At 59.7% G+C, this 27706-nt stretch overlaps 1 protein-coding gene and 1 long non-coding RNA gene across 2 annotated transcripts; one reads left to right on the top strand and one right to left on the bottom strand.

Moving 5' to 3' along the window:
- Window positions 1–4887: 4887 nt before the first annotated feature.
- Window positions 4888–7254, bottom strand: LOC141972528 (uncharacterized). The gene is made up of 3 exons (XR_012635411.1): window positions 7112–7254; window positions 5878–6265; window positions 4888–5280 (listed from the first exon to the last, which is right to left on the bottom strand). It is a non-coding gene; the product is annotated as an uncharacterized LOC141972528 (long non-coding RNA).
- A 15209-nt stretch (window positions 7255–22463) lies between these two features.
- On the top strand, window positions 22464–24969 carry LOC141972455 (sperm-associated antigen 4 protein-like). Its single transcript, XM_074930325.1, has 5 exons — window positions 22464–22686; window positions 22802–22908; window positions 23493–23660; window positions 24005–24094; window positions 24539–24969. Exons 1-5 carry the CDS (start codon window positions 22464–22466, stop codon window positions 24665–24667), a joined length of 717 nt encoding a protein of 238 aa, XP_074786426.1. The 3' UTR covers window positions 24668–24969.
- Window positions 24970–27706: the final 2737 nt, after the last annotated feature.

The following is a 27706-nucleotide window of genomic DNA, read 5'->3' as shown; positions in this document are numbered from 1 at the left end:
GTGTCTTGCTGGGGGAGCAGCCGAGGCACCACCTCCTGGCTATCGCCGCCTCTGCCTGGCGGTGGACAGGCCTGTGCCTCTCCAATCCCACCCACACAGGGCGGATGGAGACACCAAACACCCCAGCAACAAGAAGTGGGCACCGGCCCCACCAGACCCCCTGTGCAGGGCCGTGCCTGACCTCAGCATCTCCAGGTTCCCTTGTTTTGCAGAGAAATCACTCTATAACTTCTGGAGTTATAACGTGGGTATGTTTATTCAGCGCCGGGCGCATGGGGGGTCGCTCCACCACAAGCACGCGCGCCGTTTGCAGCTCCCGTCCGGCTGATACGTTACAGAATAGCGCATATTCATGGAACGCCTGTACATATACGTAGTGTACCCCCGCCTCCCCTCGCTCCTCATGGTAATCAGGTCTCCTCCCCTTGCGCCTGCGCCATGAGCTCTTCAAGCTCCGCTCTGGGGTCAGAAATTTCTGGGCAAGGGTCGGATAGGTGAAGTACCTCTTCTTCCTCGCTGATGAACTTTTCACCCTGTCGCTCTGCGCTGCCTCAGTTGTTCCCTGGGCCCCGGCCAAACCGCCAGGCCAGTTTGTGCTGGAATCTCGGGTGATTTGTTGCTGGAACACACAACTTCAAGGACCAGAAGAAACTTCTCTTTGGGCTAGGAGATTGCAGCCTAGCAACGTTATCAGCACCGTATGTCTTGTTCGAACAGTCCCATACGCCTCCCCTTGTTTTTGCGCAGGCCTTGTACCATCAATCTAAGATTGTTTAGACTCCCCGTCTCATCCCCCCCTTTTCTTCTTACTTAGTAAATTCTTTTACTACTTATTTATCTACTTCTTAATCTATTTCCCTTGTCCTATAATATGTTAGTACTATCCCACAAATCAATCAGTTTATTGCTTAAAGCTCGGATTGTGATATAAAGCGTCATACACAGCTTGCAAGCGTTTTGTAAGTCTCCAGATCCATCCATATATAGCTACAGTAAGGATCAACAAAATTGCTACAGCTATTCATAAAGCAACCACTGGGTGAAGGGCTGTGTTTAAGGTGCCAGTAGCTGTCGGCGACCATCTGAAGAGCGTATCCCAGCAATTATGTTCCCCTTCCTGCTCAACCATCTTTAAGACCTTTTTTATCCTTTCCCCATCATGAAAGGTTGTGAGTAAAGTTTCTTGCCCTTTTTCCTTAACTTCTTCCAGTATCCGGTGCAAGTCTGGGTGTTTTAATAGGCTTTCTATATGACTGACATTTAACCCTGTGGGGACAGGAAGTACCTTTACCATGAGGCTGCTTTTCAAGAGGGAATGTGTAACCACCAGGGCAGAATAAGTGAAATCACACCCCAGGATGATGGTGAAATTACGAATACAATAATTTAGATGCTGTATCAATTTCTTCTCTTGCCCATCTATGATTATTGTGTCACACAGTGTCCTTAGACATGCACATCCCTTTCCGGTACAGACAACAACGGTCCTCAAATCTACATTGGGGCGTGCTTCAAAGTGGCAGATCTTTTGGTCGGTATCTAACAGGTACCCTGGGTTATTAAGGTATTACTGTCACATATAAATCCCTGTTGTTCTTTCATGATACAGGGTTCGAGATCTACTGCTTGCCATTTATTACCAGTATTCATAGCCCAGGTCTTATGTGCAAAGGGGTACAGCAGGGTCCCGTTGTAATTGACTCCGAGACTTACAATGGGGTGTATGGTGATTAATTTTGCATCACATATTGTTAACACAAAAGTCGTTACTGTACGCGTGTCAGGCCTATAGGTGAAGTTGACCATGTTCCACCATGATTGTAACTTTGTCTCTGTCTCTGGGCACTATCCCAAACTATTTTTCGAATTTCAGTGGGAAGTGCACCCTCCTCTCCTTCCCTTATTACAGATTCTGCTACTGTTTGCATCCATAACTGGGCTTGTATGCAACTTAGAGCTACGGCGACATCACCTTGTAACGCTCCCAGGGCTTCAGCAGTAAGTGTGTGCTCCTTTGTGTCGACGGATACAGCCCGGGTATCCAGAATAACACCAATGTGGTTTGCCAGCTCGATCCAATTTTATTAAGCACAGAGCATCTTATATACTATTAGGGCGTGATCGCATACAGCTAAACAAGCTGTGATTGGTTCTAAGCCACTGTCCACACAATATAACTCATATTTCATTGGTACAACGCGAGAAGCACACGCAAGAAGCACGAGCCTATGGACCTCCTACTCAGTGTTTCAACTTCACTCCATATCTCTAGGTAAGGAATTTGCTGAACAATAGCTCTCTGTGCAGTGGCAGCCAGAGAGGAACATTGAACAGTGAGTTCTTTACACAGGGGCAGCTAGCACAGAGTTACCATGTCGGTATCAAGGACCAGGTGGCCGTTATCTTCCAAAAACTTCTCCACACCCCAACCCCCCGCTCATCCCCACTGCCGGGGCAGGATGGGGCAGCGCACACACATCAGCATCGCAGGGCCACCGCTGCCCTGTCCCTTCCCCGTGGACACAGAATTCACCTCCCCCCAGAAAACCATGCTTGCGATGGGAGATCATGGAGGTGGGGAGAGTGTCGGGATAGGAAACCATCGCGGGGCTGAGAAATCGTCCTTGAGATGGGAAACCATCCCTGGGACGGGAAGCTGTTGGGAGGGGAACCATTGTGGGGATGGGAAATCATCCCTGGAGACAGAACAGCAGGATGGGAACCGCTGGGCTGGGGAGTTGTGGGGTGAAGCAGCAAAACCTCGTAAGGCTGGCTGAAGCAGGTGCTGGTGGAATGATGGCCGTGGGGCCAGACCCCCAAAACCCTGTTTGCCCCAAAGAGACCCCGCAGCGCCCAACCCCCACGGCAGGGGCAGCAGCAGGCTCCCGCTCCTCCTCAGGCTCCTGCTCTCCAGGGAACTCCCCCGCCAGCTCTGCCCGCCCGGCTCTCACCCCGTCACCCCTCTTCGCTCCCCCTGCAGAGAGGGTCCCTATCCAGCCGCCGAGGACGTCGGAGGCGCCCGGCGGGGGCTTCACCCCCCCAGCCATGTCCCCGCCGTCCCTGCCTGAGCGCTGCCCCCTGTCACGGCGCTGCCAGTGCCCCGTGAGCCTGCCCGGGTCCCCGCTGTCACCTGCCAGCTGGCCCAGGCCGCCGCCAGGCAGGGGGTGCCCAGGGCCCTTGGAGCCCCGGGCGGGTGTGTTGCGGGTGAGTGTTTTAGATCACTTGAAGAGTCGCTGTGGAAGGTATTAGCAAAAAGTGAGTTCAACGTGATGTTATAAAAGGGTGATTTTGCAAAGTCTGGTGGCAGCATTCACTCTATTGCTTACTACCTGGAAGAAACATACAAAGGAAAATCAAGTTCAAATTTATTTAAAATTATTTACACAGAGACCAGAAACAGAAAAAGGTAAGGGAGACCTCCCGCTGAGTCACAGAGTTCACAATGGACCCCCTTGCTTTCTCAACTCCTGATGGAGCTTAGATGCAGGTAGATTCAATCTCAATCCCAGACTTGGTCAAAGGTTTCTGCCTAATGGGAGAGGTACAAAGGGTAAGGAAGAGCTCCCGCTGAGACACGAGGTTCAGAACAGATCCCCTTGCTTTCGCAACTCCTTCTCAGAGAGGAGTCCAGGTGAGGCTGGATCCAGGCTTGTGGCAACCGGGGCACGGACTCTGCACCGAAGAGCGGAAGGAAAGACCCTTTCTTATTACAATAGCACATACTTATGCACTCCCCAAAGCTCTTACTTCACAATTAGCAAATCGGCAATTGGACAGCCATCAATCCTTTCTCCTATCAGCACCAGAGCACTCTCACACGCTGTGCAGACCAATCCCCTGCTCGCTCAGGCGCTGTTCACGCGGCGGGAACTCCTCACGGGTCAGGATTTCCCACAGCTCAGGGTGGCAGCTGTCCCTCGTTTTCCCCTGACGCCTCGGCACAACTCGGCAGTTTCTGATCTTTCTCCCCAGGGCTGTTCCTCATCAAAGCCTTGCTGCTGCTCAGGGGCTGTGCAGGGCTGACAGGCCGATGTCTCCCACAGTCAGAGAGTGGAAGAAGCTGCCCAGGGAGGGGGGAGAGTCCCCATCCCCGGGTGTGATTAAGGGCCATTTGGATGAGCTGTGGGGGGATGAGGGGCAGGGGAGAACTTTGTAGAGTCGGCCTGAGGGTTGGACTCGATGATCCCGAGGGGATTTTCCAACCTGAAGGATTCTGGGATTCTGTGACTCTAAGGCAGCGCCCAGCGGCACCGGCAGCCCCCTAGAGCCGCCCAGACACCCCCCGGCACGGGCTGTGCCTGGCCAGTCGCCCTCCCACCACCGCTGGGTCCCCACCGCTGCTGGGGCTCCCCTTCCCCGGCTGCAGGTCCTTGCCCAGGGCCCCACTTGCCCCAGAGGCCCGGGACTCTGCCCAGAAAGCCCACCCAGCGCTCCTGGCAGCCCCGAGGTCCGGCTCCCAGCCCTGGAACATCCCTCTTGCACCCGGCCAGCGTCGCTGTGCAGAGATGAGCGCCAGCCCTACCCCACGGGCCCACCACCCCCTCCCAGACAAGGTCCTGTCGGCCCCAGCACCTGAGCAGCGCCTCTGTGCCGCGGACACAGCTCTGGGGGTGCTGGCAGAGAGAAGGAGCCGGCCCCAGTGCTGCCAGCGGCCACCCGACACCACCGTGACCCTCTTTCCTCCGTCGCAGGGGGACAGCGGCGGTCCTCTCCTCTGCAAAGACAGGAGTGCTGACTACTTCTGGCTCGCTGGGGTGACCAGCTGGGGGAGAGGCTGCGCGAGAGCGAAACGGCCCGGAATCTACACCTCCACTCAGCACTACTACGAGTGGATCCTAGTACAGGTGGGGCTGCCCCCAGCAGGAACGGCTGCTCCAATGCCACGGCCAGCCTTCCCCTCAACCCCCCTTCAGAGGCCAAGGCCAACACCAACACCATCAGGCGGGTTCAGCTCCCGCCCCCTTCTACCCCAGAAGTTGGTGGAATTCTTCACTTGCTTGCAGGAGCTCCTGCAGAACCTGAGGGAAGGCCTGAGCAGCAGGAGGGAGAGGATCCAGCGCAGGCTGCAGTGCACCACGGCCACCTCCTGCAGGGGCTCTGCCTGCTGAGCCAACGGCAGCCTCAGTGCCAACGGCCTGCTCGGTCCTGCCCACGCCCCCCGACTGCACACAACCACCCATGTTTGTCTTAGCTGTTGAATGAAGCTGCCGCCTTCCACAGCTCACCACGCTTCGGTTCCACCCCGCCTCCTGGGCAAGGCCCAGCGCCTGCAAAGTGAGGCTGCAGGCAGCCAAGGGGGGCACAAAGGGGAAGAGTCACTCCGAGGGGTGACCCCGAGCCTGGTCGAGGGGAGGGGGAGGGTGTGGTGGGAGAAGGGGCCACTGGTCACAGGGCCGAGAGGTCTTGGGGACAGCGGCTGGAACACAGAGTGTCTTAGGGCAGTCATAGTGGGGGCCACAGGGCAGGACAGAGATTTTGCGAGGGCACACTTGGGGTTTGGGGGGGCAGACTGAGGGTCTGGAGGGGGCACAGGGCAGGACAGGGGCTCTGGGAGAGCACGTTGGGGGTCTAGGGGGCCACAGGGAAGGACAGGGGCTCTGGGAGAGCACGTTGGGGGTCTAGGGGGCACAGGGCAGGACAGGGGCTCTGGGAGAGCACGTTGGGGGTCTAGGGGGCACAGGGCAGGACAGGGGCTCTGGGAAAGCACGTTGGGGGTCTAGGGGGCCACAGGGCAGGACAGGGGCTCGGGGGGGGCAGATTGGGGACTTGGGGCAGGGCGGGGGGGCTCAAGGGGAGGGGGGGGCAGGGGCTGTAGTTCAGACCCCCCTATAACCCCCCTTCTCCTCCCCACCCCACCACGGGGCGAACAGAGCCCACCGTGGGTCTTGCAAGGGCTCAAACCAGGGAATTTCTGATGAAGTCTGAACTGCGAGGCAGGAAGGTTTTGCTCGTGTTTGTTCCCCAGCGACTCCTCAGCGGTTTTCCGTCGGCCTCTTGGTCTGCGTGGACAAAAGTAAAACGCTCCCCATACACCTCACCGGTAGCAGCCTTCGGTGGGTGCTTGGGCAACCGAGCTAAGGGCAACTCGAAGACAAGGGCCCGGAGATACCGTCTAGGGAGGGTGATCTCGCCCATGCAGGCGGACGACACCTGGACCTTCCTCACGGCTCCTGCTCCACAAAGAGCCGACCCCGCGAAGAAGAGCCCGTACTCCTGCCCTCGGCCACCGAGGCCCCTCACTCTCTTGTCACTGGGCATGCTGGGGCTGCGCAAAGGAATCCCGGGAAGTCGTGATCATAAAACACCCCTTTCCAGGAAATTCACGCCTGTGTATGATTGGCGGGTGTGTAAACTGATGGCCCCCGCTAGTTCGGGGGAGCCCTTATGGTGGAGAAAGCCCAGGGCGACCCCAGCGCTGCTGATCAGGAATTCCCGCCGAGCAGTGCCTTTGGATTCCGACTGGTGAGGGAGTTTCTTGGTTTCAGTCCGGACCCCCCTGCTGTGGGTCCCGCTTGTCACCCCCCCCGGCTGTGGGGCAGAGGCCCCCTCCCGCCGGGGGTGTGGAGGGGAGGAGCGGCTGGAGGATTTGGGGCTGGGGGCCTACACCCCCGTGGGGCTGGTGCAAAACTTCCTCCAGCCCCTGCGCCTCCACGTGGGGCCGCCCTGGTGGGGGCCATGGCCCTCGGTGACCCGGGGCTGGGGGTCTCTGTGGGCTGGGGGGGACCTGGGGGGGTCTCTGCGGGGCCGGGAAACGTCCCCGTGGGGGTTTGTGGGGGGATTTGCGGGCGCTGCCTCGGGGCAGGTGTGGGGGGGTCCCTGGGGGCTGCCCCTGACCCCCCCGCCGCCCCCCAGGGACGCCGGGCCCCGCCTGGCCCCGCTGCCGCTGCCGGCCCGCGCCCCCGTGCTCGCCGGGACGTCACGGCCCCGGTGACCCCCGGGAAGGGCGGGGAAGGGAAAGGCGAGGGGGGGAAGGGGAAGGGGGGGGAGGACCCGACACCCCCGAGCCGCCGGGTTCACACCCCCCGGGCGGGGGGAGGCCGCGACGCGGGCGCGACGCCACCCCCGAGGGCCCCCCCACCCCGGGGCTCCCCTACCCGCCCTCCCGCCTCACCGGAGCCCGGGGAAGCTGCCGGGGCCGCCGCCGCCGCCATCACGGTGGCCCTGAGGGGAGCGGGGTCCGCCATGGCGGGTGAGGGCATTGCCAGCGAGGGGGCGGGGCCAGAGAGGAGCATGCGCAGGACGCGGAGGGGGTGCGGGGCGACGCCGCGGCCGCCATGGCGGGTGAGGGCATTGCCAGCGAGGGGGCGGGGCCGGCGCGGCGTGACGGCCCCAGGGCGGGAAGGCGCTTTCCCCCCCCGCAGTCGCCGCCGCCATTTTGTAGTCGGCGCCGGTCGGGGCGGGCGCGGCTGCCTTCTCTTCCTTCTCTTCTTCCTGCACTTCTGCTCTTCTCCTCGCCGGCTCCTGAGGTAGGCAGGGGCTCCCCGCTGGGCGCCCCCTCCCCGCGGCACCGCCCTACGCTGGGGCGGGGGTCCCCGAGTTCTCCCTGGTACCCCCGGGCCCTCACGCACCCCCGTCCTCCCCTCTCGACCCTCCGACAGGGCACCTGGCAGTGGGGGACGGGACCCCCCTGACAGTGTGGGGAGAGGGACCCCCCGCCCACTGGGATCCCCCGACCAGGGGGTTTTGGGTGGCAGGATCCCTCGGGGACCCCAGGCGAGGGCTGCGCCTCCATTAGTGCCACCGCTGCCCCGCTAACACATTATTTTCGTTCCTCCCCCCCCGTAAAATTTTCCCTTTTTCTCCCCGTTTCTGCCCCTCAGGTGATGGCGGAAGAGGCCGAGCCCGGCGCCCCCGTCCGGCGGAGGGGACTCCCCCCACATGCCGGGGGTCCCTGCGCATCCCGGAGTCCTCTGAGGGCCCCCCCAAGATCCTGAGGGCTCCCCCCACACCGCGGGGTCCTCCTAGGGGTGCCCCCCCATCGCGGGCCGCTCCGAATGGGGCACCCCCCGACCCAGGGGGGTTCCCCTGAACCCCGGGGGGCAGTGAGGTGCCCCCCCGCCCGATCTCGGGGGGGCGCTGCGTGCGGCACTGGAGGCGGCTCGGACCCAGGACCCCGGGGAGGCGACACCGGCAGAGCTGAGCCCGATTTTGGGGGTCCCCAGGCCCCCTACAGCCCCCCCCCCCAAGACAAGTGTGGACACCTGGACGGTGCCCGACTGCTGTGCCACAACCTGTGCCTGGAGCGTTGGGGGGGACCCCAAAATGGGGGAGGTGGGGTCAGCCAAAATGCGGGGGAGGCACTCAAAATATGGGGGAATGGGGAATGTGGGCAGTGGGAGGGGGAGTGTGGGGGTGCGGTGGGGGTTTGGGGGCTCTCTCTGACCCTCCCTGTTCCCCCCAGCCGCTGGGGGGTGCAGCCACAGGGTCTGGGGGGGCCACGGACAGCGCTCAGCATCCTGGAGAAGTACGGTCAGAACCTGCTGCAGCCCGGCCCCCCCGGCACTGCCGCGCCGTCCGCTTCGGGAACAGCGTCTTCTGCGGCACCGTCGATGCTGTGCAGGTACCCCAAAAGCTGCACTGGCACCCCAAAACCTCAAGGACCCCAGTCCCCCCATATCACCCCAATATCCCCCACAGAACCCCAGTGTCCCTCACTAGCACCCCAGTATTTTGCTATGGGACTCCAGTATCTCCTGTATCACTCCAGTATCCCCCACAGAACCCCAATATCCCTCTCTAGCATCCCAATATTTTTCCATAGTACCCCAATATCCCCTGTAGCACCCCAATATTTCCCTGTACAATCCCAGTACTCCTAGTATCCCCCCCAGTATCACTCATATCCCCTCAGTATCCCATTACAGCACCCCAATACTCCCCTTTCACCCCAATATTCTGCTGTAGGTCCCTAGTTCCCTGCCGGGCCCCCCAGTTCCCCCTCACCTGCAGGGGGGCTGGGGGGTGCGGCGTCTGTTGGGGTACACAGAGGAGACAGGGCAGGGGCTGAGATTTCCCCCGAGGTTGGGGGTCCCCAAATCCCCCGTGTGGCCACCGTCACCGCTGATGTCCTGCTGCTGCGAGCCAAGCTGGACCTGCTGCTGGCCGTGAGCTCTGGGGGCCACTGGGAAGGTCATTAGGACAGTCTGGGGCGGCCCTGGGACATGCTGGGGAGCAGTGGGATATACTGGGGAGCACTAGGAAGGTCACTGGGATACACTGGGATATATTAGGGAGCGGTAAGAGGGTCACTGGGCCATACTGAGGAGTACTGGGAGGGGAACTGGGACATACTGGAAAGTACTGTGCTATACTGGGAGGGCTCTTGCTCTCCCTCTGCCTCTCTCCTCCAGAACGAGTACCTGAACCCCCAGTTCTTCACTGACCTCCTGGTGGGGGGGCTAAGGTGAGTGGGGACTGGGAGGAACTGGGGGGAGCACAGAGGTATATTGGAAGGGACTGGGAGGAGGTTGGGCTGCACTGGGATGGGTGGGTGGAGCACTGGGCTATAGTAGAGGTGCCCAGGGATGTACAGGGGGTGTGGAGTGGGGGTGTCACTGGTTCCTACTGGTCTGTACTGGTGTGGAGTGGGAGCGGTTCTTCTTCCCGTCCCCAGGGGCCGCTGGTGGCCGGATCGCTGCCAATAACGGATGGGGACAGCCCGCAGGTAGGGGGGTCTGTAGGGACTGGGGTCTGTAGAGGGAATATAGGGAGCTCTGTGGGATCTGGGGGGCTGTAGGGGATTATAAGAAGCTTGTAGAGGCAGGGCGGAGCTGTAGAGGGGCTGCAGGGTGCTCTGTAGGGGTTGGTGGTCTGTAGTGGCATTATAAGGAGCTCTGTAGGGGCTGGGGTGGGAAGAGTGGTCATAAGGAGCTCTCTGAGGACTGGGGTGCTTGTAGAGTGGTTATAGGGAGCTCTGTAGGGGCTCGGGGGCAGTAGAGGGGCTCTAGGGAGCTCTGTATGGGCTGGTGGGCTGTAGAGGTGCTATAAGGAGTCATGTAAGGGCTGGGGGGATCTTTAGAGGGGCTAGAAGGAGCTCTGTAGGGGCTGTGGGAGCTGCACAGGGCCTATCAGGAGCTCTGGGGGGCTGTAGAGGGACTATAGGGTTCTGGGGAGAGCTGTAGAGGGGTTATAAGGAGCTCTGAGGGGGCTGTAGAGGGTCAATTGTGAGCTCTGTAGGGGCTGGCGGGCTGTAGAGGTTCTATAGGAAGCTCTGTAGGGACTGAGGGGCTGTAGAGGGTCTGTAGGGACCTGGGGAGGGGTTTATAGGGGTTACAATGAGCTCTGTAGGGGCTGGGGGTGTTGCAGAAGCGCTATAATGAGCTCTGTAGGGGCTGTAGAGGGGCTATAGGGAGTCATGGAGGGGCTGGAGGGGCTTTAGAGGGGCTAGAAGGAGCTCTGTAGGGGCTGTGGGAGCTGTACAGGGCCTATAGGGAGCTCGGTAAGGGCTGGGGGTCTGTTGAGGGTATATAGGGAGCTCTGTAGGGGCTGGCGGGTTGTAGAGTGGCCTTAGGGACCTGGGGAGGAGTTTAGAGGGGTTATAAGGACCTCTGTAGGGGCTGCGGGTGTTGCAGAGGGGCTAGAATGAGCTCTGTAGGGGCTGGTGGGAGCTGTAGAGTGGTTATAGGGAGCTCTGTAGGGGCTGTGGGGGTTTTAGCAGGGCTATATGGAGCTCTGTTGGGTTGTAGGGGGGGCCCTAGATTGGCTATGAGGAGCACAGTACAGGCTAGGGTGGGCTGTAGAGGGTCTATAGGGAGCTCTGTAGCGGCAATTGGGGCTGTAGAGGGTTTATAAGGAGCTCTATAGGGGCTGGGGGGCTACAGAGGGGCTCTAGGGAGCTCTGTAGGGACCAGGGGGCTGTAGAGGCTCTATTGGGAGCTCAGTGCTATAGTGTGGCTGTAGGGAGCTCTGTAGGGGTTGGTGGGCTGTAGAGGTGCTATAAGGAGTCATGTAAGGGCTGGGGGGATCTTTAGAGGGGCTAGAAGGAGCTCTGTAGGGGCTGGGGGGCTGTAGAGGGACTATAGGGTTCTGGGGAGAGCTGTAGAGGGGTTATAAGGAGCTCTGAGGGGGCTGTAGAGGGTCAGTTGTGAGCTCTGTAGGGGCTAGGAGGCTGTAGAGGTTCTATAGGAAGCTCTGTAGGGACTGAGGGGCTGTAGAGGGTCTGTAGGGACCTGGGGAGGGGTTTATAGGGGTTACAATGAGCTCTGTAGGGGCTGGGGGTGTTGCAGAAGCGCTATAATGAGCTCTGTAGGGGCTGTAGAGGGGCTATAGGGAGTCATGGAGGGGCTGGAGGGGCTTTAGAGGGGCTAGAAGGAGCTCTGTAGGGGCTGTGGGAGTTGTACAGGGCCTATAAGGACCTCTGTAGGGGCTTGGGGGGCCGCAGAGGGTTTATAAGGAGCTCTGTAAGGGCTGGGGGGATGTAGAGGCATTATAAAATGCTCTGTATGGGCTGTGGGTCCCGAAGACTGTTTGTAAGGTGGTTTCTAGGGGCTGGGGGGGGAGAAGAGTGGTTCTCGGGAGCTCTGTAGGGGCTGAGGTGGCTGTAGCAGGGCTATATGCTGTTCTGTAGGGGCTGGGGGGGGGGCCTAGATTGGCTGTGAGGAGCTCTGTATGGGCTGGGGTGGGCTGTAGAGGTGTTACAATGAGCTCTGGAGGGGGCTGTAGAGTGGTTACAGGGAGCTCTGGGGGGACTGCAGAGGGTTTATAAGTACCTCTGTAGGGGCTGGTGGTCTGTAGAGGTAAATTAGGGAGCTGGGGGGGGCTGTAGAGGGGATATAAGGAGCCGTGTAGGGCCTGGCATGGGGGGTAGAGGGACTATTAAGTACGTCTGTGGGAGCTGTACAGGGCCTATAGGGAGCTCTGGAGGGGCTGGGGGGCTGATGAGGTGCTATAGAGAGCTCTGGTGGCGTGTAGAGGGGCTATAAGGAGCTCTCTAGGGGCTGGGGGGCTGTAGAGTGGTTATAGGGAGCTCTGTAGGAGCTGGGGGGGCTGTTGAGGGGCTATAGGGAGCTCTGTAGGGGCTGAGCGGGGAGCCCTAGATTGGTTATGAGGAGCTTTTTACGGGCTGGCTTCGGCTGTAGATTGGTTATAATGATATCTATAGGGGTGGGGGGGGCTGTAGTGTGGTTATAGGGAGCTCGGGGGGGCCTGTAAGGGGCCTATAGCGATCTGTATAGGGGCTTGGGGCCTGTAGAGGGGCTACAGGGATCTGGGGAGGGCTGTAGAGGGGTTATAAGGAGTTCTGGGGGGGCTGTAGAGGGTTTATTGTGAGCTCCGTAGGGGCTGGGGGATCTGTAGACAGGCTATATTGAGTCATGTAGTGGCTGGCGGGCTTTAGAGGGGCTAGAAGGAGCTCTGAATGGGCTGTGGGAGCTGTACAGGGCCTGTAAGGACCTCTGTAGGGGCTTGGGGGACCGCAGAGGGTTTATAAGGAGCTCTGTAAGGGCTGGGGGGCTGTCGAGGCATTATAAGATGCTCTGTACGGGCTGCGGGGCCCGAAGACTGGTTGTAAGGCGGTTTCTAGGGGCTGGGGGGGCAGAAGAGTGGTTCTAAGGAGTTCTGTAGGGACTGGGGGGCTGTAGAGGCCCTATTGGGAGCTCAGTGTGCTATAGAGGGGTTGTAGGGAGCTCTGTAAGGGCTGGTGGGCTGTAGAGGTGCTATAAGGAGTCATGTAGGGGCTGGGGGGGCTGTAGAGGGGTTCTATGGAGCTCTGTAGGGGCTGGGGGGCTGTAGAGGGATTACAGGAAGCTCTGTAGGGACTGAGGGGCTGTAGGGACCTGGGGAGGGGTTTAGAGGGGTTATAAGGAGCTGTGTAGGGGCTAGGGGTGTCGAAGAGGGGTTATAATGAGCTTTGTAGGGGCTGGGGGGGCTGTAGAGGGGCTATATGGAGTCATGTAAGGGCTGGGGGGCTTTAGAGGGGCTAGAAGGAGCTCTGTAGGGGCTGTGGGAGCTGTACAGGGCCTATAGGGAGCTCGGTAAGGGCTGGGGGTCTGTTGAGGGTATATAGGGAGCTCTGTAGGGGCTGGCGGGTTGTAGAGTGGCCTTAGGGACCTGGGGAGGAGTTTAGAGGGGTTATAAGGACCTCTGTAGGGGCTGCGGGTGTTGCAGAGGGGCTAGAATGAGCTCTGTATGGGCTGGTGGGAGCTGTAGAGTGGTTATAGGGAGCTCTGTAGGGGCTGTGGGGGTTTTAGCAGGGCTATATGGAGCTCTGTGGCGTTGTAGGGGGGGCCCTAGATTGGCTATGAGGAGCACAGTACAGGCTAGGGTGGGCTGTAGAGGGTCTATAGGGAGCTCTGTCGTGGCAGTTGGGGCTGTAGAGGGTTTATAAGGAGCTCTATAGGGGCTGGGGGGCTACAGAGGGGCTCTAGGGAGCTCTGTAGGGACCGGGGGGCTGTAGAGGCTCTATTGGGAGCTCAGTGCTATAGAGTGTCTGTAGGGAGCTCTGTAGGGGCTGGTGGGCTGTAGAGGTGCTATTTGGAGTCATGTAAGGGCTGGGGGGTCTTTAGAGGGGCTAGAAGGAGCTCTGTAGGGGCTGGGGGGCTGTAGAGGGACTATAGGGTTTTGGGGAGAGCTGTAGAGGGGTTATAAGGAGCTCTGGGGGGGCTGTAGAGGGTCTATTGTGAGCTCTGTATGGGATAGGAGGCCGTAGAGGTTCTATAGGAAGCTCCGTAGGGACTGAGGGGCTGTAGAGGGTCTGTAGGGACCTGGGGAGGGGTTTAGTGGGGTTACAAGGAGCTCTATAGGGGCTGGGGGTGTTGCAGAGGGGCTGTAATGAGCTCTGTAGTGGCTGGGGAGGCTGTAGAGATGCTATAGGGAGTCATGTAGTGGCTGGCGGGTTTTAGAGGGCCTATAAGGAGCTCTGTATGGGCTGTGGGAGCTGTACAGGGCCTATAAGGAGCTCTGTAGGGACTGGGGGGCTGTAGAGGCCCTATTGGGAGCTCAGTGTGCTCTAGAGGGGGTGTAGGGAGCTCGGTAAGGGCTGGGGGGCTGTAGAGGTGCTATAAGGAGTCATGTAGGGGCTGGAGGGGCTTTAGAGGGGCTATAAGGATCTCTGTAGGGGCTTGGGGGGCCACAGGGTTTATAAGGAGCGCTGTAAGGGCTGGGGAGCTGTAGAGGCTTTATGAGATGCTCTGTACGGGCTGCGGTGCCCGAAGACTGGTTGTAAGGCACTTTGTATGGGCTGGGGGGGCGAAGAGTGGTTCTAAGGAGCTCTGTAGGGGCTGAGGTGGCTGTAGCAGGGCTATATGCTGTTCTGTAGGGGCTGGGTGGGGGGCCCTAGATTGGCTATGAGGAGCTCTGTATGGGCTGGGGTGGGCTGTAGAGGTGTTACAATGAGCTCTGGAGGGGGCTGTAGAGTGGTTACAGGGAGCTCTTGGGGGGCTGTAGAGGGGCTATAAGGAGTTCTGTAGGGGTTGGGGGGGCTGCAGAGGGTTTATAAGGAGCTCTGTAGGGGCTGGTGGGCTGTAGAGTTATTATAAGGAGTCATGTAGCAGCTGGGGGGGCTTTAGAGGGGCTAGAAGGAGCTCTGTGGGGGCTGTGGGAGCTGTAGAGGACCTATAGGGATCTCTGTAAGGGCTGGGGGTTGTAGACGGTATATAGGGAGCTGTGTAGGGGCTCAGGGGCTGTTGAGGGGATGTAGAGGTACTATAGGGAGCTGGGGAGGGCTGTAGAGGTGTCATAAAGAGCTCTCTAGGGGCTGATGGAGCTGTAGAGGGGGTATAGTGAGTTCTGGTCGCTGTTGAGGGGCTATAGGGACTTGTGTAGGGACTGAGGTGTCCAGAGGTTATATAACGAGGTCTGTAGGGGCTGGGGAGCTGTAGAGGGGTTGTAAGGAGCTCTGTAGTGGCTGTTGGGGCTGTATAGATGCTATAGGGAGCTCTGTAGGGGCTACTGTGCTGTAGAGGGTCAATAAGGAGCTCTGTAGGGACTGGCAGAGGCTGTAGAGGGCCTCTAGGCAGGTCTGTAGAGGTTGTAGGGCTCTGTAGGGGCTATAAGTATCTCTGTAGGCACTGGGGGCTTTAGAGGGTTATAAGTACCTCTGTAGGGGCTGGTGGTCTGTAGAGGTAATTTAGGGAGCTGGGGGGGCTGTAGAGGGGATATAAGGAGCCGTGTAGGGCCTGGCATGGGGGGTAGAGGGACTATTAAGTACGTCTGTGGGAGCTGTACAGGGCCTATAGGGAGCTCTGGAGGGGCTGGGGGGCTGATGAGGTGCTATAGAGAGCTCTGGTGGCGTGTAGAGGGGCTATAAGGAGCTCTGTAGGGGCTGGGGGGCTGTAGAGTGGTTATAGGGAGCTCTGTAGGAGCTGGGGGGGCTGTTGAGGGGCTATAGGGAGCTCTGTAGGGGCTGAGGGGGGGGCCCTAGATTGGTTATGAGGAGCTTTTTACGGGCTGGGTTCGGCTGTAGAGCGGTTATAATGATCTCTGTAGGGGCGGGGGGGCTATAGTGTGGTTATAGGGAGCTCGGGGGCGCCTGTAAGGGGCCTATAGCGATCTGTGTAGGGGCTTGGGGCCTGTAGAGGGGCTACAGGGATCTGGGGAGGGCTGTAGAGGGGTTATAAGGAGCTCTGGGGGGGCTGTAGAGGGTCTATTGTGAGCTCTGTATGGGCTGGGGGGAGCTGTAGAGGGGCTGTAGGGACCTGGGGAGGGGTTTAGAGGGGTTATAAGGAGCTGTGTAGGGGCTGGGGGTGTCACAGAGGGGCTATAATGAGCTCTGTATGGGCTGTGGGAGCTGTAGACGGGCTATATGGAGTCATGTAGGGGCTGGGGGTGCTGTAGACGGGCTATATGGAGTCATGTAGGGGCTGGGGGGGCTGTAGAGGGGGTATAGGGAGCTCTGTAGGGGCTGGGGGAGCTGTACAGGGCCTATAAGGAGCTCTGCAGGAGCTGGGGGGCTGTAGAGGCATTATAAGATGCTCTGTACGGGCTGCGGTGCCCGAAGACTGGTTGTAAGGCACTTTGTATGGGCTGGGGGGGCGAAGAGTGGTTCTAAGGAGCTCTGTAGGGACTGGGGGGCTGTAGAGGCCCTATTGGGAGCTCAGTGTGCTGTAGAGGGGTTGTAGGGAGCTCTGTAATGGCTGGTGGGCTGTAGAGGGACTTTAGGAACCTCTGTAGGGACTGAGGGGCTGTAGAGGTGCTGTAGGGACCTGGGGAGGGGTTTAGAGGTGTTATAAGGAGCTCTGTAGAGGCTGGGGGTGTCGAAGAGGGGTTATAATGAGCTCTGTAGGGGCTGGTGGGATGTAGAGGTGCTATAAGGAGTCATGTAGGGGCTGGGGTGGCTTTAGAGGGGCTAGAAGGATCTCAGTATGGGCTGTGGGAGCTGTACAGGCGCAATGGTGAGCTCTGTAGGGGCTGGGGTGAACTGTAGAGGGACTATAAGATTCTCTGTAGGGACTGAGGGGCTGTAGAGGGTCTGTAGGGACCTGGGGAGCGCTTTAGAGGGGCTATAAGGAGCTCTGTAGGGGCTGCGGGTGTTGCAGAGGGGCTATAATGAGCTCTGTATGGGCTGGTGGGAGCTGTAGAGTGGTTATAGGGAGCTCTGTAGGTGCTGTGGGGGTTTTAGCAGGGCTATATGGAGCTCTGTGGCGTTGTAGGGGGGGCCCTAGATTGGCTGTGAGGAGCACAGTACAGGCTAGGGTGGGCTGTAGAGGGTCTATATGGAGCTCTGAAATTGCAGTTGGGGCTGTAGAGGGCTTATAAGGATCTCTATAGGGGCTGGTGGGCTGTAGAGGCCCTATTGGGAGCTCATTGTTCTATAGAGTGTCTGTAGGGAGCTCTGTAGGGGCTGGTGGGCTGTAGAGGTGCTATAAGGAGTCATGTAGCGGCTGGGGGGGGTGTTTAGAGGGGCTAGAAGGAGCTCTGTAGGGCTGTGGGAGCTGTACAGGGTCTCTAAGGAGCTCTGTAGGGGCTGGGGGGCTGTAGAGGCATTATAAGATGCTCTGTATGGGCTGCGGTGCCTGAAGACTGGTTGTAAGGCACTTTGTATGGGCTGGGGGGGAGAAGAGTGGTTATAACCAGCTCTGTAGGGCTAGGGGGGGCTTTAGAGGGGCTATGAGTATATCTGTAGGGTTTGGGGTGGGCTGTAGAGGGGTTATAGGGAGCTCTGGTGGACTGTTGAGGGGCTATAGGGAGCTCTTTTGGGGTTGGTGTGCTGTGGAGGCATTATAAGGAGCTCTGTAGGGGCTGCGGGAGCTGTAGAGGGGCTACAGGGAGCTCTGTAGGGGCTCCGGAGACTGTTCAGAGTGTATATGGAGCTCGCGGGGGGCTGTAGAGGGGCTATAGGAAGCTCTGTAGGGGCTGAGGGAGCTGTACAGGGCCTATAGGAGCTCTCTAAGGGCTGGGGGGCTGTAGAGGCTATATATGGAGCTCTGTAGGGGCTCGGGAGCTGTTGAGGGGATGCAGAGGTACAATAGGGAGCTGGGGAGGGCTGTAGAGGGGTTATAAGGAGCTCTCTAGGGGCTGATGGAGCTGTAGAGGGGCTCTAGGGAGCTCTGGTCACTGTTGAGGGGCTTAGGGACTTATGCAGGGACTGGGGGTCCGCAGAGAGGCTATAACGAGCTCTATAGGGGCTGGGCGGAGCTGTAGAGTGGTTATAGGGAGGTCTGGGGGGCCTGTAGAGGGGCAATAGCGAGAGGGCTGGAGAGGTGCTATAAGGAGCTCTTTAGTGACAGGGAGGGCTTTAGAGGGGCTATGAGGAGCTCTGTGGGGGGCTGTAGAGGGACTATAGGGAGTTGGGGAGGGCTGTAGAGGGGTGATAGGGAGCTCTGGGGGGCTGTTGGGGGGCTATAGGGAGCGCTTTAGGGGTTGGTGGGCTGTAGAGGCATTAGAAGGAGATCTGTAGAGGCAGGGGGGAACTGTAGAGGGGTTACAGGGAGCTCTGTGGGGGCTCGGGGGGCTGTTCAGGGTGTATATGGAGCTCTGTAGGGGCTGGGGGGCTGTAGAGGGTATATAGGGAGCTCTGAAGGGGCTTGGGGGGCTGGTGAGGGTCTATAGAGTGCTCTGTAGGGGATCGGAGGGCTGTAGAGGTACTATAGAGAGCTGGGGCGTATGTAGGGGTTTATAAGGAGCTCTGTCGGGGCTGGGGGAGCTATCGATGGGCGATAGGGAGCTCCGTAGGGGCCTCGGGGCTATAGGGAGCTCGGGGGGGTGTGCTGTAGGGGGCTATTAAGGAGCTCTGTAGAGGCAGGGAGGAGATATAGAGGGGCTATAGGGAGCTCTGTAGGGGTTGGTGGGCTGTAGTGGCATTATAGGAGCTCTGTAGGGGTTGAGGGGCCGCAGAGGGTCTGTAAGGAGCTCTCTGGGGACTGGGGTGCCTGTAGAGTGGTTATAGGTGTCTTGCGGAGATAAGACTCTACAACCGTGAAGCTGTAAAGTAGTGTGGTGGTTTGACTCTGGCTAAATGCCAGGTTTTGCGCGGAAGCAAAAGCAAACAGATTTATTCTCTCCTTCCCATGGACAGGCGCTGTGGGGCCTTCTCGGGAAGCGGGGCTCCAATACGCGGAGTGGTTGCCTCGGAGGACCGAGGGTGACCCACCCCTCCCTCCTTTCTCCCGGCTTTATACTGAGCCGACGTCACAGGGTCGGGACTATCCCTTGGGTCGGTTCGGGTCAGCTGTCCTGGCTGTGTCCCCTCCCGAGATCTCGCCCACCCCGTCCCGCTGGGGGAAATGTCAGGAAGAGCCTTGGTGCTGTGTGAGCACTGCTCAGCAGCAGCCACCACACCAGGGAGCTGCCAACACCCTGCAGCTCCCAGCACAAACCACAGCACCACGGGGCTGCTGTGAGGGAAAACCGATTCCGGCTCAGCCAGACCCAGTACAAGTAGGAACGTTTATCCGGCGCCGGGCGCATGGGGGATCGCTCCACCACGAGCACGCGCGCCGTTTGCAGCTCCCGTCCGGCTGATACGTTACAGAATAGCGCATATTCATGGAACGCCTGTACATATACGTAGTGTACCCCCGCCTCCCCTCGCTCCTCATGGTAATCAGGTCTCCTCCCCTTGCGCCTGCGCCATGAGCTCTTCAAGCTCCGCTCTGGGGTCAGAAATTTCTGGGCAAGGGTCGGATAGGTGAAGTACCTCTTCTTCCTCGCTGATGAACTTTTCACCCTGTCGCTCTGCGCTGCCTCAGTTGTTCCCTGGGCCCCGGCCAAACCGCCAGGCCAGTTTGTGCTGGAATCTCGGGTGATTTGTTGCTGGAACACACAACTTCAAGGACCAGAAGAAACTTCTCTTTGGGCTAGGAGATTGCAGCCTAGCAACGTTATCAGTACCTGGTATGTGGCTCTCCCCCCTTTTCTTTGTCCGTGCACAGGCCTCTGTCTTGTGCCATCTGACCAAAGTTACTCAAATCCCCTATCTCAGCACTCAAAATATGGGGGCAGTGGGAGGGGGAGTGTGGGGGTGCGGTGGGGGTTTGGGGGCTCTCTCTGACCCTCCCTGTCCCCCCCAGCCGCTGGGGGGTGCGGCCACAGGGTTTGGGGGGGCCACGGACAGCGCTCAGCATCCTGGAGAAGTACGGTCAGAACCTGCTGCAGCCCGGCCCCCCCGGCACTGCCGCGCCGCCCGCTTCGGGAACAGCGTCTTCCGCGGCACCGTCGATGCTGTGCAGGTACCCCAAAAGCTGCACTGGCACCCCAAAACCTCAAGGACCCCAGTCCCCCCATATCACCCCAATATCCCCCACAGAACCCCAGTGTCCCTCACTAGCACCCCAGTATTTTACTGTGGGACTCCAGTATCTCCTGTATCACTCCAGTATCCCCCACAGAACCCCAATATCCCTCTCTAGCATCCCAATATTTTTCCATAGTACCTCAATCCCCCATATCACCCCAGTATCCCCTGTAGCACCCCAATATTCCCCTGTACAATCCCAGTACTCCTAGTATCCCCCCCAGTATCCCTCATATCCCCGCAGTATCCCATTACAGCAGCCCAATACTCCCCTTTCACCCCAATATTCTGCTGTAGGTCCCTAGTTCCCCCCTGGGACCCCCAGTTCCCCCTCACCTGCAGGGGGGCTGGGGGGTGCGGCGTCTGTTGGGGTACACGGAGGAGACAGGGCAGGGGCTGAGCTTCCCCCTGAGGGTGGGGGTCCCCAAATCCCCCGTGTGGCCACCGTCACCGCTGATGACCTGCTGCTGCGAGCCAAGCTGGACCTGCTGCTGGCCGTGAGCTCTGGGGGCCACTGGGAAGGTCATTAGGACAGTCTGGGGCGGCCCTGGGACATGCTGGGGAGCAGTGGGATATACTGGGATATATTGGGGAGCACTAGGAAGGTCACTGGGACACACTGGGAGACACGGGGGGGTTACTGGGCTGTACTGAAGGGCACTGGGACATACTGGGATATATTGGGGAACGCTAAGAGTGTCACTGGGACATACTGGGGAGCACTGCGCCATACTGGGAGGGCTCTTACTCTCCCCTTGCCCCTCTACCAGAACCAGCACCTGAACCCCCAGTTCTTCACTGACCTCCTGGTGGGGGGGCTAAGGTGAGCGGGAACTGGGGGAAACTGGGGCGAGCACACAGCTATACTGGGAGGAGGTTGTGCTACACAGGGGTGGGTGGGGCACGGGGCTATACTGGGGGTGCCCAGGGATGTACAGGGGGTGTGGAGTGGGGGTGTCACTGGTTCATACTGGTCTGTACTGGTGTGAAGTGGGAGCGGCTCCTCTTCCTGCCCCCAGCGGCCACTGGTGCCTGATTTGGTGCCAATACCAGATGGGGACGGCCCGCAGGTAGGGGGGTCTGTAGGGACTGGGGTCTGTAGAGGGGCTATAGGGAGCTCTGGAGGGGCTGGGGGGGTGTGTGGAGTGGTTCTGTAGGGCTCGGGGGGGGCTATAGGGGGGTTCTATAGGGGCTGTTGGGGGCTGGAGGTGCTCTATGGGGCTTCTGTAGGGGTAGGGCGGTGCTGGGGGGGGCTCTAGGGGCTGCAGGGGTGCTTCTGGGGTTGCGTGTGGGACTGTAGGACCCCTATAGGGCCCCTATAGATCCTGAGAGTGTCCCCCTGTGACTCTGGTGGGTCGGGCACCTCCTGCAAGGGAGCGTTGCTGACAGCGCTGGATAAATCACCGGCTCCTCTGCTCCCACGCAGGATGACCCAAAGAAGCCGCAGCTTTTGCTGGCTCTTCTTAGGGAAGCCTCTCCTGGGAAGCCCCGGCAGCTCTGGTAGCGGATACCTGAACAGAGTGTTTTTCCCTTTCAGGAGCTGAGACGTGTGTGTGCGGCACCCCTGGAGACCCTGCGGTAAGAGACGTTTCCTGAGCTGGAATTGTGTCTGTGCAGCAGTCTTGGCTGACCTCGTGCTACCTGCACTCCTTTTCCTAACAGCCAGGGCTCTGGTACTTCCCTCCTGCCTTTGCCTTTTGCTCAGCCTGGCGAGGAAGGGGAGCACGTGCGGAGCAGGGAAGGCACACGTGTCTGCTGCTTGCTGAGCTCAGACGGTTCCCAGAGGGGATGGGCAGCTCTCTGACAAGAGCGGCTTTTGTCTTCCTGCAGGAACTGGCAAACTTTGTTGGCAGAGCAAACCCAAAACAAGCAGCGTCTGCGGGAGCAGGTGGCTCAGCTGAAGGCGAAGTTCAGCAGCGCAGAGGTGACCCTGCATTTTGGGGAAGGAGGGGAGGCTGGGCAGAACCCCCGAGAAAGCACTCCTCGGGGTTGTTGGTGGGCTCAGACCGCTGACTGCAGCGAGCCAGCCTTTGCCAGGGGCTTGCTGGGTGAGCTGCTGCGCTGCGCAGGCCCTTCTCCGGGCCCGGTTTCTCTGGGCCGCTTCAGGCAGCGGAGGACTCCCGGCAGCCTTCCCTCGGCACGCCGGGGCCTCTGCCTGCTCTGGCCGGGCCCCGGGGGCAGTGGTGAGACCCAGGTGTGCTCACGGGGTCAGCCAACGCCGGCGGGGCCTGGGACCGTCTCCCGACCGAGCTGGAGAGCGTGGAGGGTGGGCACGGGACGGTGGGGACCCTCATCAACCCGCCTCGGGGCTGCGGCCACGGCCACGGCACAGATCCTGTTCCTCAGGCCTGGTGGCTCACCCCAGCAGCAGAGCGTCTCTGGGCTCTGCGGACAAGGCTTGGCTTGCACCTCGGGCACTGCCCCTTTGCCTCTGCAGGCGCTAGTGGCCACGCTGCTCTGCCCGCTGACATGGTCCTTTTCTGTGTTCATTCACATCTTTACCAGGAAGTTCAGGACAGCAGCCAGGCAGCGCCTGCCAAAGTCTCTGCCGCGACGTATGACTGGGCCCTGAAAAGCTCTGGTATGGACGCAAGCAGCCCCACCTCCTTGCCCTGCGCTTGCCTGTAGCCCTGCCCAGAGGAGGCCGTGCTCTCCAAAGCGGGGCAGCTGAAATGCTGCCTGGGGTCCCCGAGCCAGGCTGTGGCCGAGCGGCTCTCTCGGGCTCCCTCCCAGTCCTGCCCTTGGCCCCTGCGCGGGGGCCTCTGGCGCTGCCCCCGCACACGCTGCTGCGCTGATGGAGGGGCTCTTCCTGCGGCTGCGTCCGCGAAGGGAACGGCTGGGTCACCCTTTGCTGCCCACGCGGCGAGCCCTCGGCTTTGCTCCGCTGTCGTCGCCCCGGCGCCTGCTGCCCCCCAGCACCCTCAGACCTTCTCCTCGTGGCGCCGTGGCGGCAGCAGTCGCCAGGCACGGGGATGCCGTCCCTGCCCCGCGCAGCCGGGCGCCCCCGCGGCCTGGGGGTGAGAACAGCGCTGACAGACGTGGAGCTGCTCGGCGGCACCAGAAATAGTGTCTGAGCACCGGGTGCTCCTGGTCTGGGGCCTCTGGCAGTGACCTGCTCTCCCTCCCTTACAGGTGCCTCCATTGACATGCGGAGAACTTCGGAGGCCTTCAGCTGCACACACTGGCGCTGCAGCGTTGTGGAGTGGTTCTCTCAGTCCACACCTGATGCTGTTTTGGAGGTACTGTAGCGGAACTCACGGGTGCTGGTTTCCTTCCCTCCGGTGAAGCTGGGACCGACCTCGGGGCTCTCCCCTCAGTGCAGGGCAGTGCCGCTCCAGCCCGCAGTGCCCATCAGGTTCCTGAAGCCAAAGCTCGGACACAGGGCTGGGCCTGCTGGAGAGGAGCGGTTCCCCTCAGGAGGGGAACGGGGCTGAGCTGAGCGGAGCTGCTGCCCCTTGCCCACAGGCCTCTGTCCCAGCTGAGTGAAAGACTTTCTCCCTGGTGACCCCCTTTCCACACCTGTCCCTAACGGTGCCTTTTCAGGGGTGGGGGGTGCCCTGCTGAGCGCTGGGCAGAGAGGTGTTTCTGTAAGGCCCTGACTAGGGTGGCTTCGTAACCAGTGTTCTCCTCTTTTCCGTAACACTGAGAGCCCCCTCTGTCGGGCAGGGAAGGCGGCCTCCTGCTTCTGTCCGCCCCTCACGGGCGCCTCATTTCCGAGCTGCAATAGCCCCCCCAGACACGCCGGTCCCGTGCTCCGAGCGGCGCGAGCTGTGTTGTCCCCGACGCGCTCTCGCCCCTCACTGCTCTCTCGTCCTGCCTGCAGCCGGATATGTCCCCAGGGAACTGCTGGCCTCTGCCAAGGCACCAGGGCCAGGTGGTCATCAGGCTGCCAGCACGGGTCCATCTGACCGCCGTCAGCGTGCAGCACATCTACAAAGATGTGTCTCCGTCCGGGACCGTCGTCAGCGCCCCCAGAGACGTCGCTGTCTTCGTAAGTCTCTGCCGGGCGCGTCTGGTGGGGTCTGGCCCTGGGGGAAAGCCGTGACAGGGACTCGCCTGCGGCCTTCTGTGCGTTCCCTGGGGCTTGTGTCCTGCTCTCTGCTGAGCACCGCGCTGCCCTGGGGGGACGCTTCGAGGGCTCCATCCCTCTCGGGACATCTTCTGGCCGAAGCACCTCCGGGTTCTTGACCCTGAGGAGCCTGAGCTCCGCCCCGGGCAGTGTCAGACAGCTGCTGGAGCCCGGGAGAGGCCGGGTACCTGCCCGGGCTGAGCCAGCGCGCACGTCCCCTCTGTGGGGCTGAGTCTGAACTGCTCTGCTTGTGCTTTGGCCCCAAGGGACTGGACGCGGATGGAGAGGAGGAAGCGCTGCTCCTGACGTTCACCTACGACGTGACCAAAGAGGCCATTCAGACCTTCCCTCTGAAGGTACGCTCCACGCGCGGGGGAGGATGCCGGGGGGCGAACCAGGCTTGGCTGGGAGCCCACGGCAGGGGGGTGTGAACGCTTCCTCCCTGGGCACAGGGCCCCGGGCCCCCGCCCAGAGAGCCCTGGCGGGGCTGAGGCGCAGGCGGTGGTTCTCCTCGCAGCAGAGCGTCCCCTTCTCTGCGGGAGGCAGGCAGAGCGGGCAGCGGGGCCTGGAGGGCCAGAGCAAGGGGCAGGGGGGCGCAGCCCCGGCCGGGCCGGCACGCAGAGGAGGCCAGGAGCCTTCCCCCGTCCCGTGCCCCGGCCTCCCCAGCAGCCCCGGTGGCAGCAGCCGCTCCCACCCGCCGCCGGGAGCTGGTTCCTGAGCAGGAGCAGGGCCGGCAGGGAGGGACTGACTGCACTGTCGCTCTTAACCCCTCTGCCTCCCTTTCCCTCTTGTCTTCGCAGACCGCGCCGTTTCCCAGAGCCTTTTCGTATGTCAAGTTCCTTGTGAAGAGCAACTGGGGCAACCCCGAGTACACCTGCGTTTACCGAGTGCAGGTGCACGGGCTGAGGGCGGGCGCAGGAACCAGCTGAGCCCTGTCCTGCTCTGGGCCAGGCGGGAGTTCCCTCTCCGTGGCCGAGGGGAGCACGGCCGAGGGCAGGGCTGCCTTGGAGCGTTCCACGTGGGGTCACGTCCCGCTCCCCGTCCAGGCGGACGCTGCTCCCCCGCGCCCCGTTTCGGTTCCGGGGTGGTGGCGGATTCTCTGGAGCGGTCGGGTCGCTGCTGGGACGGGCCCAGACCGGCCACCGCTCGGTGACCGCCTTCACCTGCTCGGCCTTGCTGTTGTTGTGTTGGTCCTGTTAGTACTAGTAAATCTTTTAGTTCAACCTGTGAATTTCCTCTTTTGTCCCTCTCCTGTTTCACCGGGCTGGGGTGGGGGGAAGTAAACAACTGGCCACGTGGCGATTGGCTGCTGGCCGAGTTCAAACCACAACACACCAGAGAAGAACAAGAAGGACCAACAGAAGAAAAGAGGGAAGAAATAACTAAAGGCTGTGGCCTTTCAGCTCAGCGTGGATTTGTCTCCATCGGGGGGGCACCAGAAGAGCCCTGGGGGGGCGGGGGTGCCCACTGCTATGGCCCCTGCCCAGCCTGCCGGTGGGTGTGGGGGCACCAGCAGCCCTGGGGCCAGCTCCTGGGGGCTCTCGGGGCCGGGGGGGAGCCCCTTCCCCACCCCGTGAGCGTCCCGGGCCGGGTCTCGCTGCTCTGTCCGGCAGCCGTTTGTGCCCGGGGACACCCAGACACAGACTGCGCCCTGCCGCCAGGCCCCCCCTGCTCAAGGCCTGGAAATAATTAATCGCCAGAGAGCGGCTGCGCAGATCCGGCCAGTGCACGCATTTCATTTCCCGCCGTAACAAAACTTCCTCAGCATCTCCTTCCTTCTCTTCCTCCCTGGAAGAGGAGGGTACAGGGGGGGCCCGGCGCTGGGGGAGACGCTCTTCCTGCGCCTCCTCCTTCCGAGAGTCTTTTTCCTTTACCTTTGTATTACAAAACACACAACGGCCTGGGGAATACCTTGCACAGTCTATTATTAAGGCCACACACATATATCAAATTTGCTCGTCCCAAAAACTATATGGACAATTAGCTGGCACTTTACCTGGTTAAAAATACCGCTGATACCAGACAAGTTGTGAACCACCAGACAGCTCCAGGCAGTCATCGCTTCCTACCCCCTCCACACCTTCACAGCTGAAGTCGCACGCTTCTCTCACATTCAGAATCACAGGCACCTTACGCGAAGCAATAAATATTTACACATACGTGCAAAATCACCCACAGAAGCAGCTCACGAGCCCCCACGGCAGGGAGCAGCACTAGAACCGAGAGGCTCCCGGTCCTCACGGAGCTGGACAGTGCTGTGGCACGAGCACAAGTTCAGTGCCAAGATGCTGCTCAAGAACACACTCTGCACTGCTGACATCTGGGCTCTGACCAAGTGTTCACTGACTTCACACACTGATCAGGGTACCTCCCGACTAGAAGCACTGCTGCCTTACCAACAACATAACTACCCGTAACCAGTTTACAAGAAAATCTAGTCAAACTCTCCATGAAAGAGTGTGATTCCTCCAGCTCCTATCACAGACGGGTACACAAAATGCTTCAGGTAACAGACAAAACTCCTCCCCAACAGACGGAGATTGGCCTCTTCTTGAGGGTTCAGCTACCTATGACAATTAAAAGGGGTCTTCTTTTCTCATTCTGATAATAGAACCTAGTCAGCAATGAGTATGTTCAATGCATTTTGAAAAAGTCCGAATAAACTAATAGAGACAGGTAAATACCACCAAGAATTCACACTTGACAAATTCTTCTAAGAGACGACTTATAGATGGCTTTTTGATTTCCAAAAGCGTCATAATCATGTAGGAGCTACTTCTGTATGAAACAGGTCATGACCCGGGGGAAATAAAGTCCCTTGTGTGTAAGGCACTAGCTGAGTCCTTTAGGGACTGGGTTCCTTTTCAGAACGTACCACAGATTCCCTCGGCGATCTTTAGAGAAATTATTTGGTTTATGCCTTCACACTCTGTATCTAAGGAGGGCCAGTACCTTTTTCGTCACCTTTCTTTGTGTGGTTTGCTAAGTATGCAAATTCTCTGCCATGGGAAACGTCCCTTCTCCGCGGGCTGCACCACACATTGCACCATGGAGGCTCTAACCCAGACAAGGACTAAAGTAAGGAATTTCCATCCATCCCTCAGCGCTGAGGGGGAAAGAGCTACGGATTCAAGTGTGCATCTGACACAGGTCACCCTGTAGGACGCAGACCGACGTATTAAAAACACAAGTGTTGCGGTGAGGGAATAGCTGTCTTTTTCTACCTGCCAAGCCACAGAGCTGTGGCGCTCAGATCACAGCTAACCCTTGCAGGAGGTTAAAACCTTCGCAGGAACAAAAGCACAGACACCGATATGACGGTTACTACTTGTTCAGCTTATTAGCTGTGCAAATGCCTTATATATGCTCCTTAAAGGGACCCACCTGAAGCATGGCTGTGTTTTGGTCACATCCTTCTTTGGCATCTTTGATTGGTTCCCTATTCTTCCCGTACATCGCGAGCTCTGCCGCGCGCCTCTCCCTACACACAAGCAATTTGTTGTTTTTAAATAGGTTGAGTGCACCAAAACTCACAAACAAACAAAAAGCAAACAACAAAAACCATTAATGGGGAAAAACCTCGGGTTTGACCTTCACCAGTAAACCCAGCGCCAGCCACTGACCCCGTGTTTCTGTGCCCGGTGTGCCCGCCCGCAGCTCCGCACAGCAGCAGGGCTCTTCTCAACCCCGGGCTCTGCCCAGGGACACGAGAAATCACAGCGCTGCCAGCTCACAGCAAAGGCTCCAGGCTCTCGCCTCTGAAGCAAAACCCTTCAGATCTGCACTTAGGCATTTTAGACAAAGTCCACCAGCAATGCAAACAGCTCCGTCCACCACAAAAACAACCCCGGCTGCTATCGGTACGTGTGCCGCCGGGCACGTGTTATCAAGGGCAGAAACCCAGGGCCTGGAGCATCGCTTCACCGCGGGTGTATCCAGAAACACGCGATCCCGGAGATCCTGGCACC

Source organism: Athene noctua, chromosome 33 (assembly GCF_965140245.1).
Source record: "Athene noctua chromosome 33, bAthNoc1.hap1.1, whole genome shotgun sequence".
Classification (NCBI taxonomy): Eukaryota; Metazoa; Chordata; class Aves; order Strigiformes; family Strigidae; genus Athene; species Athene noctua.
The sequence above is the reverse complement of the archived record's forward strand: the minus strand, read 5'-3'. Positions and strand labels throughout refer to the sequence as shown.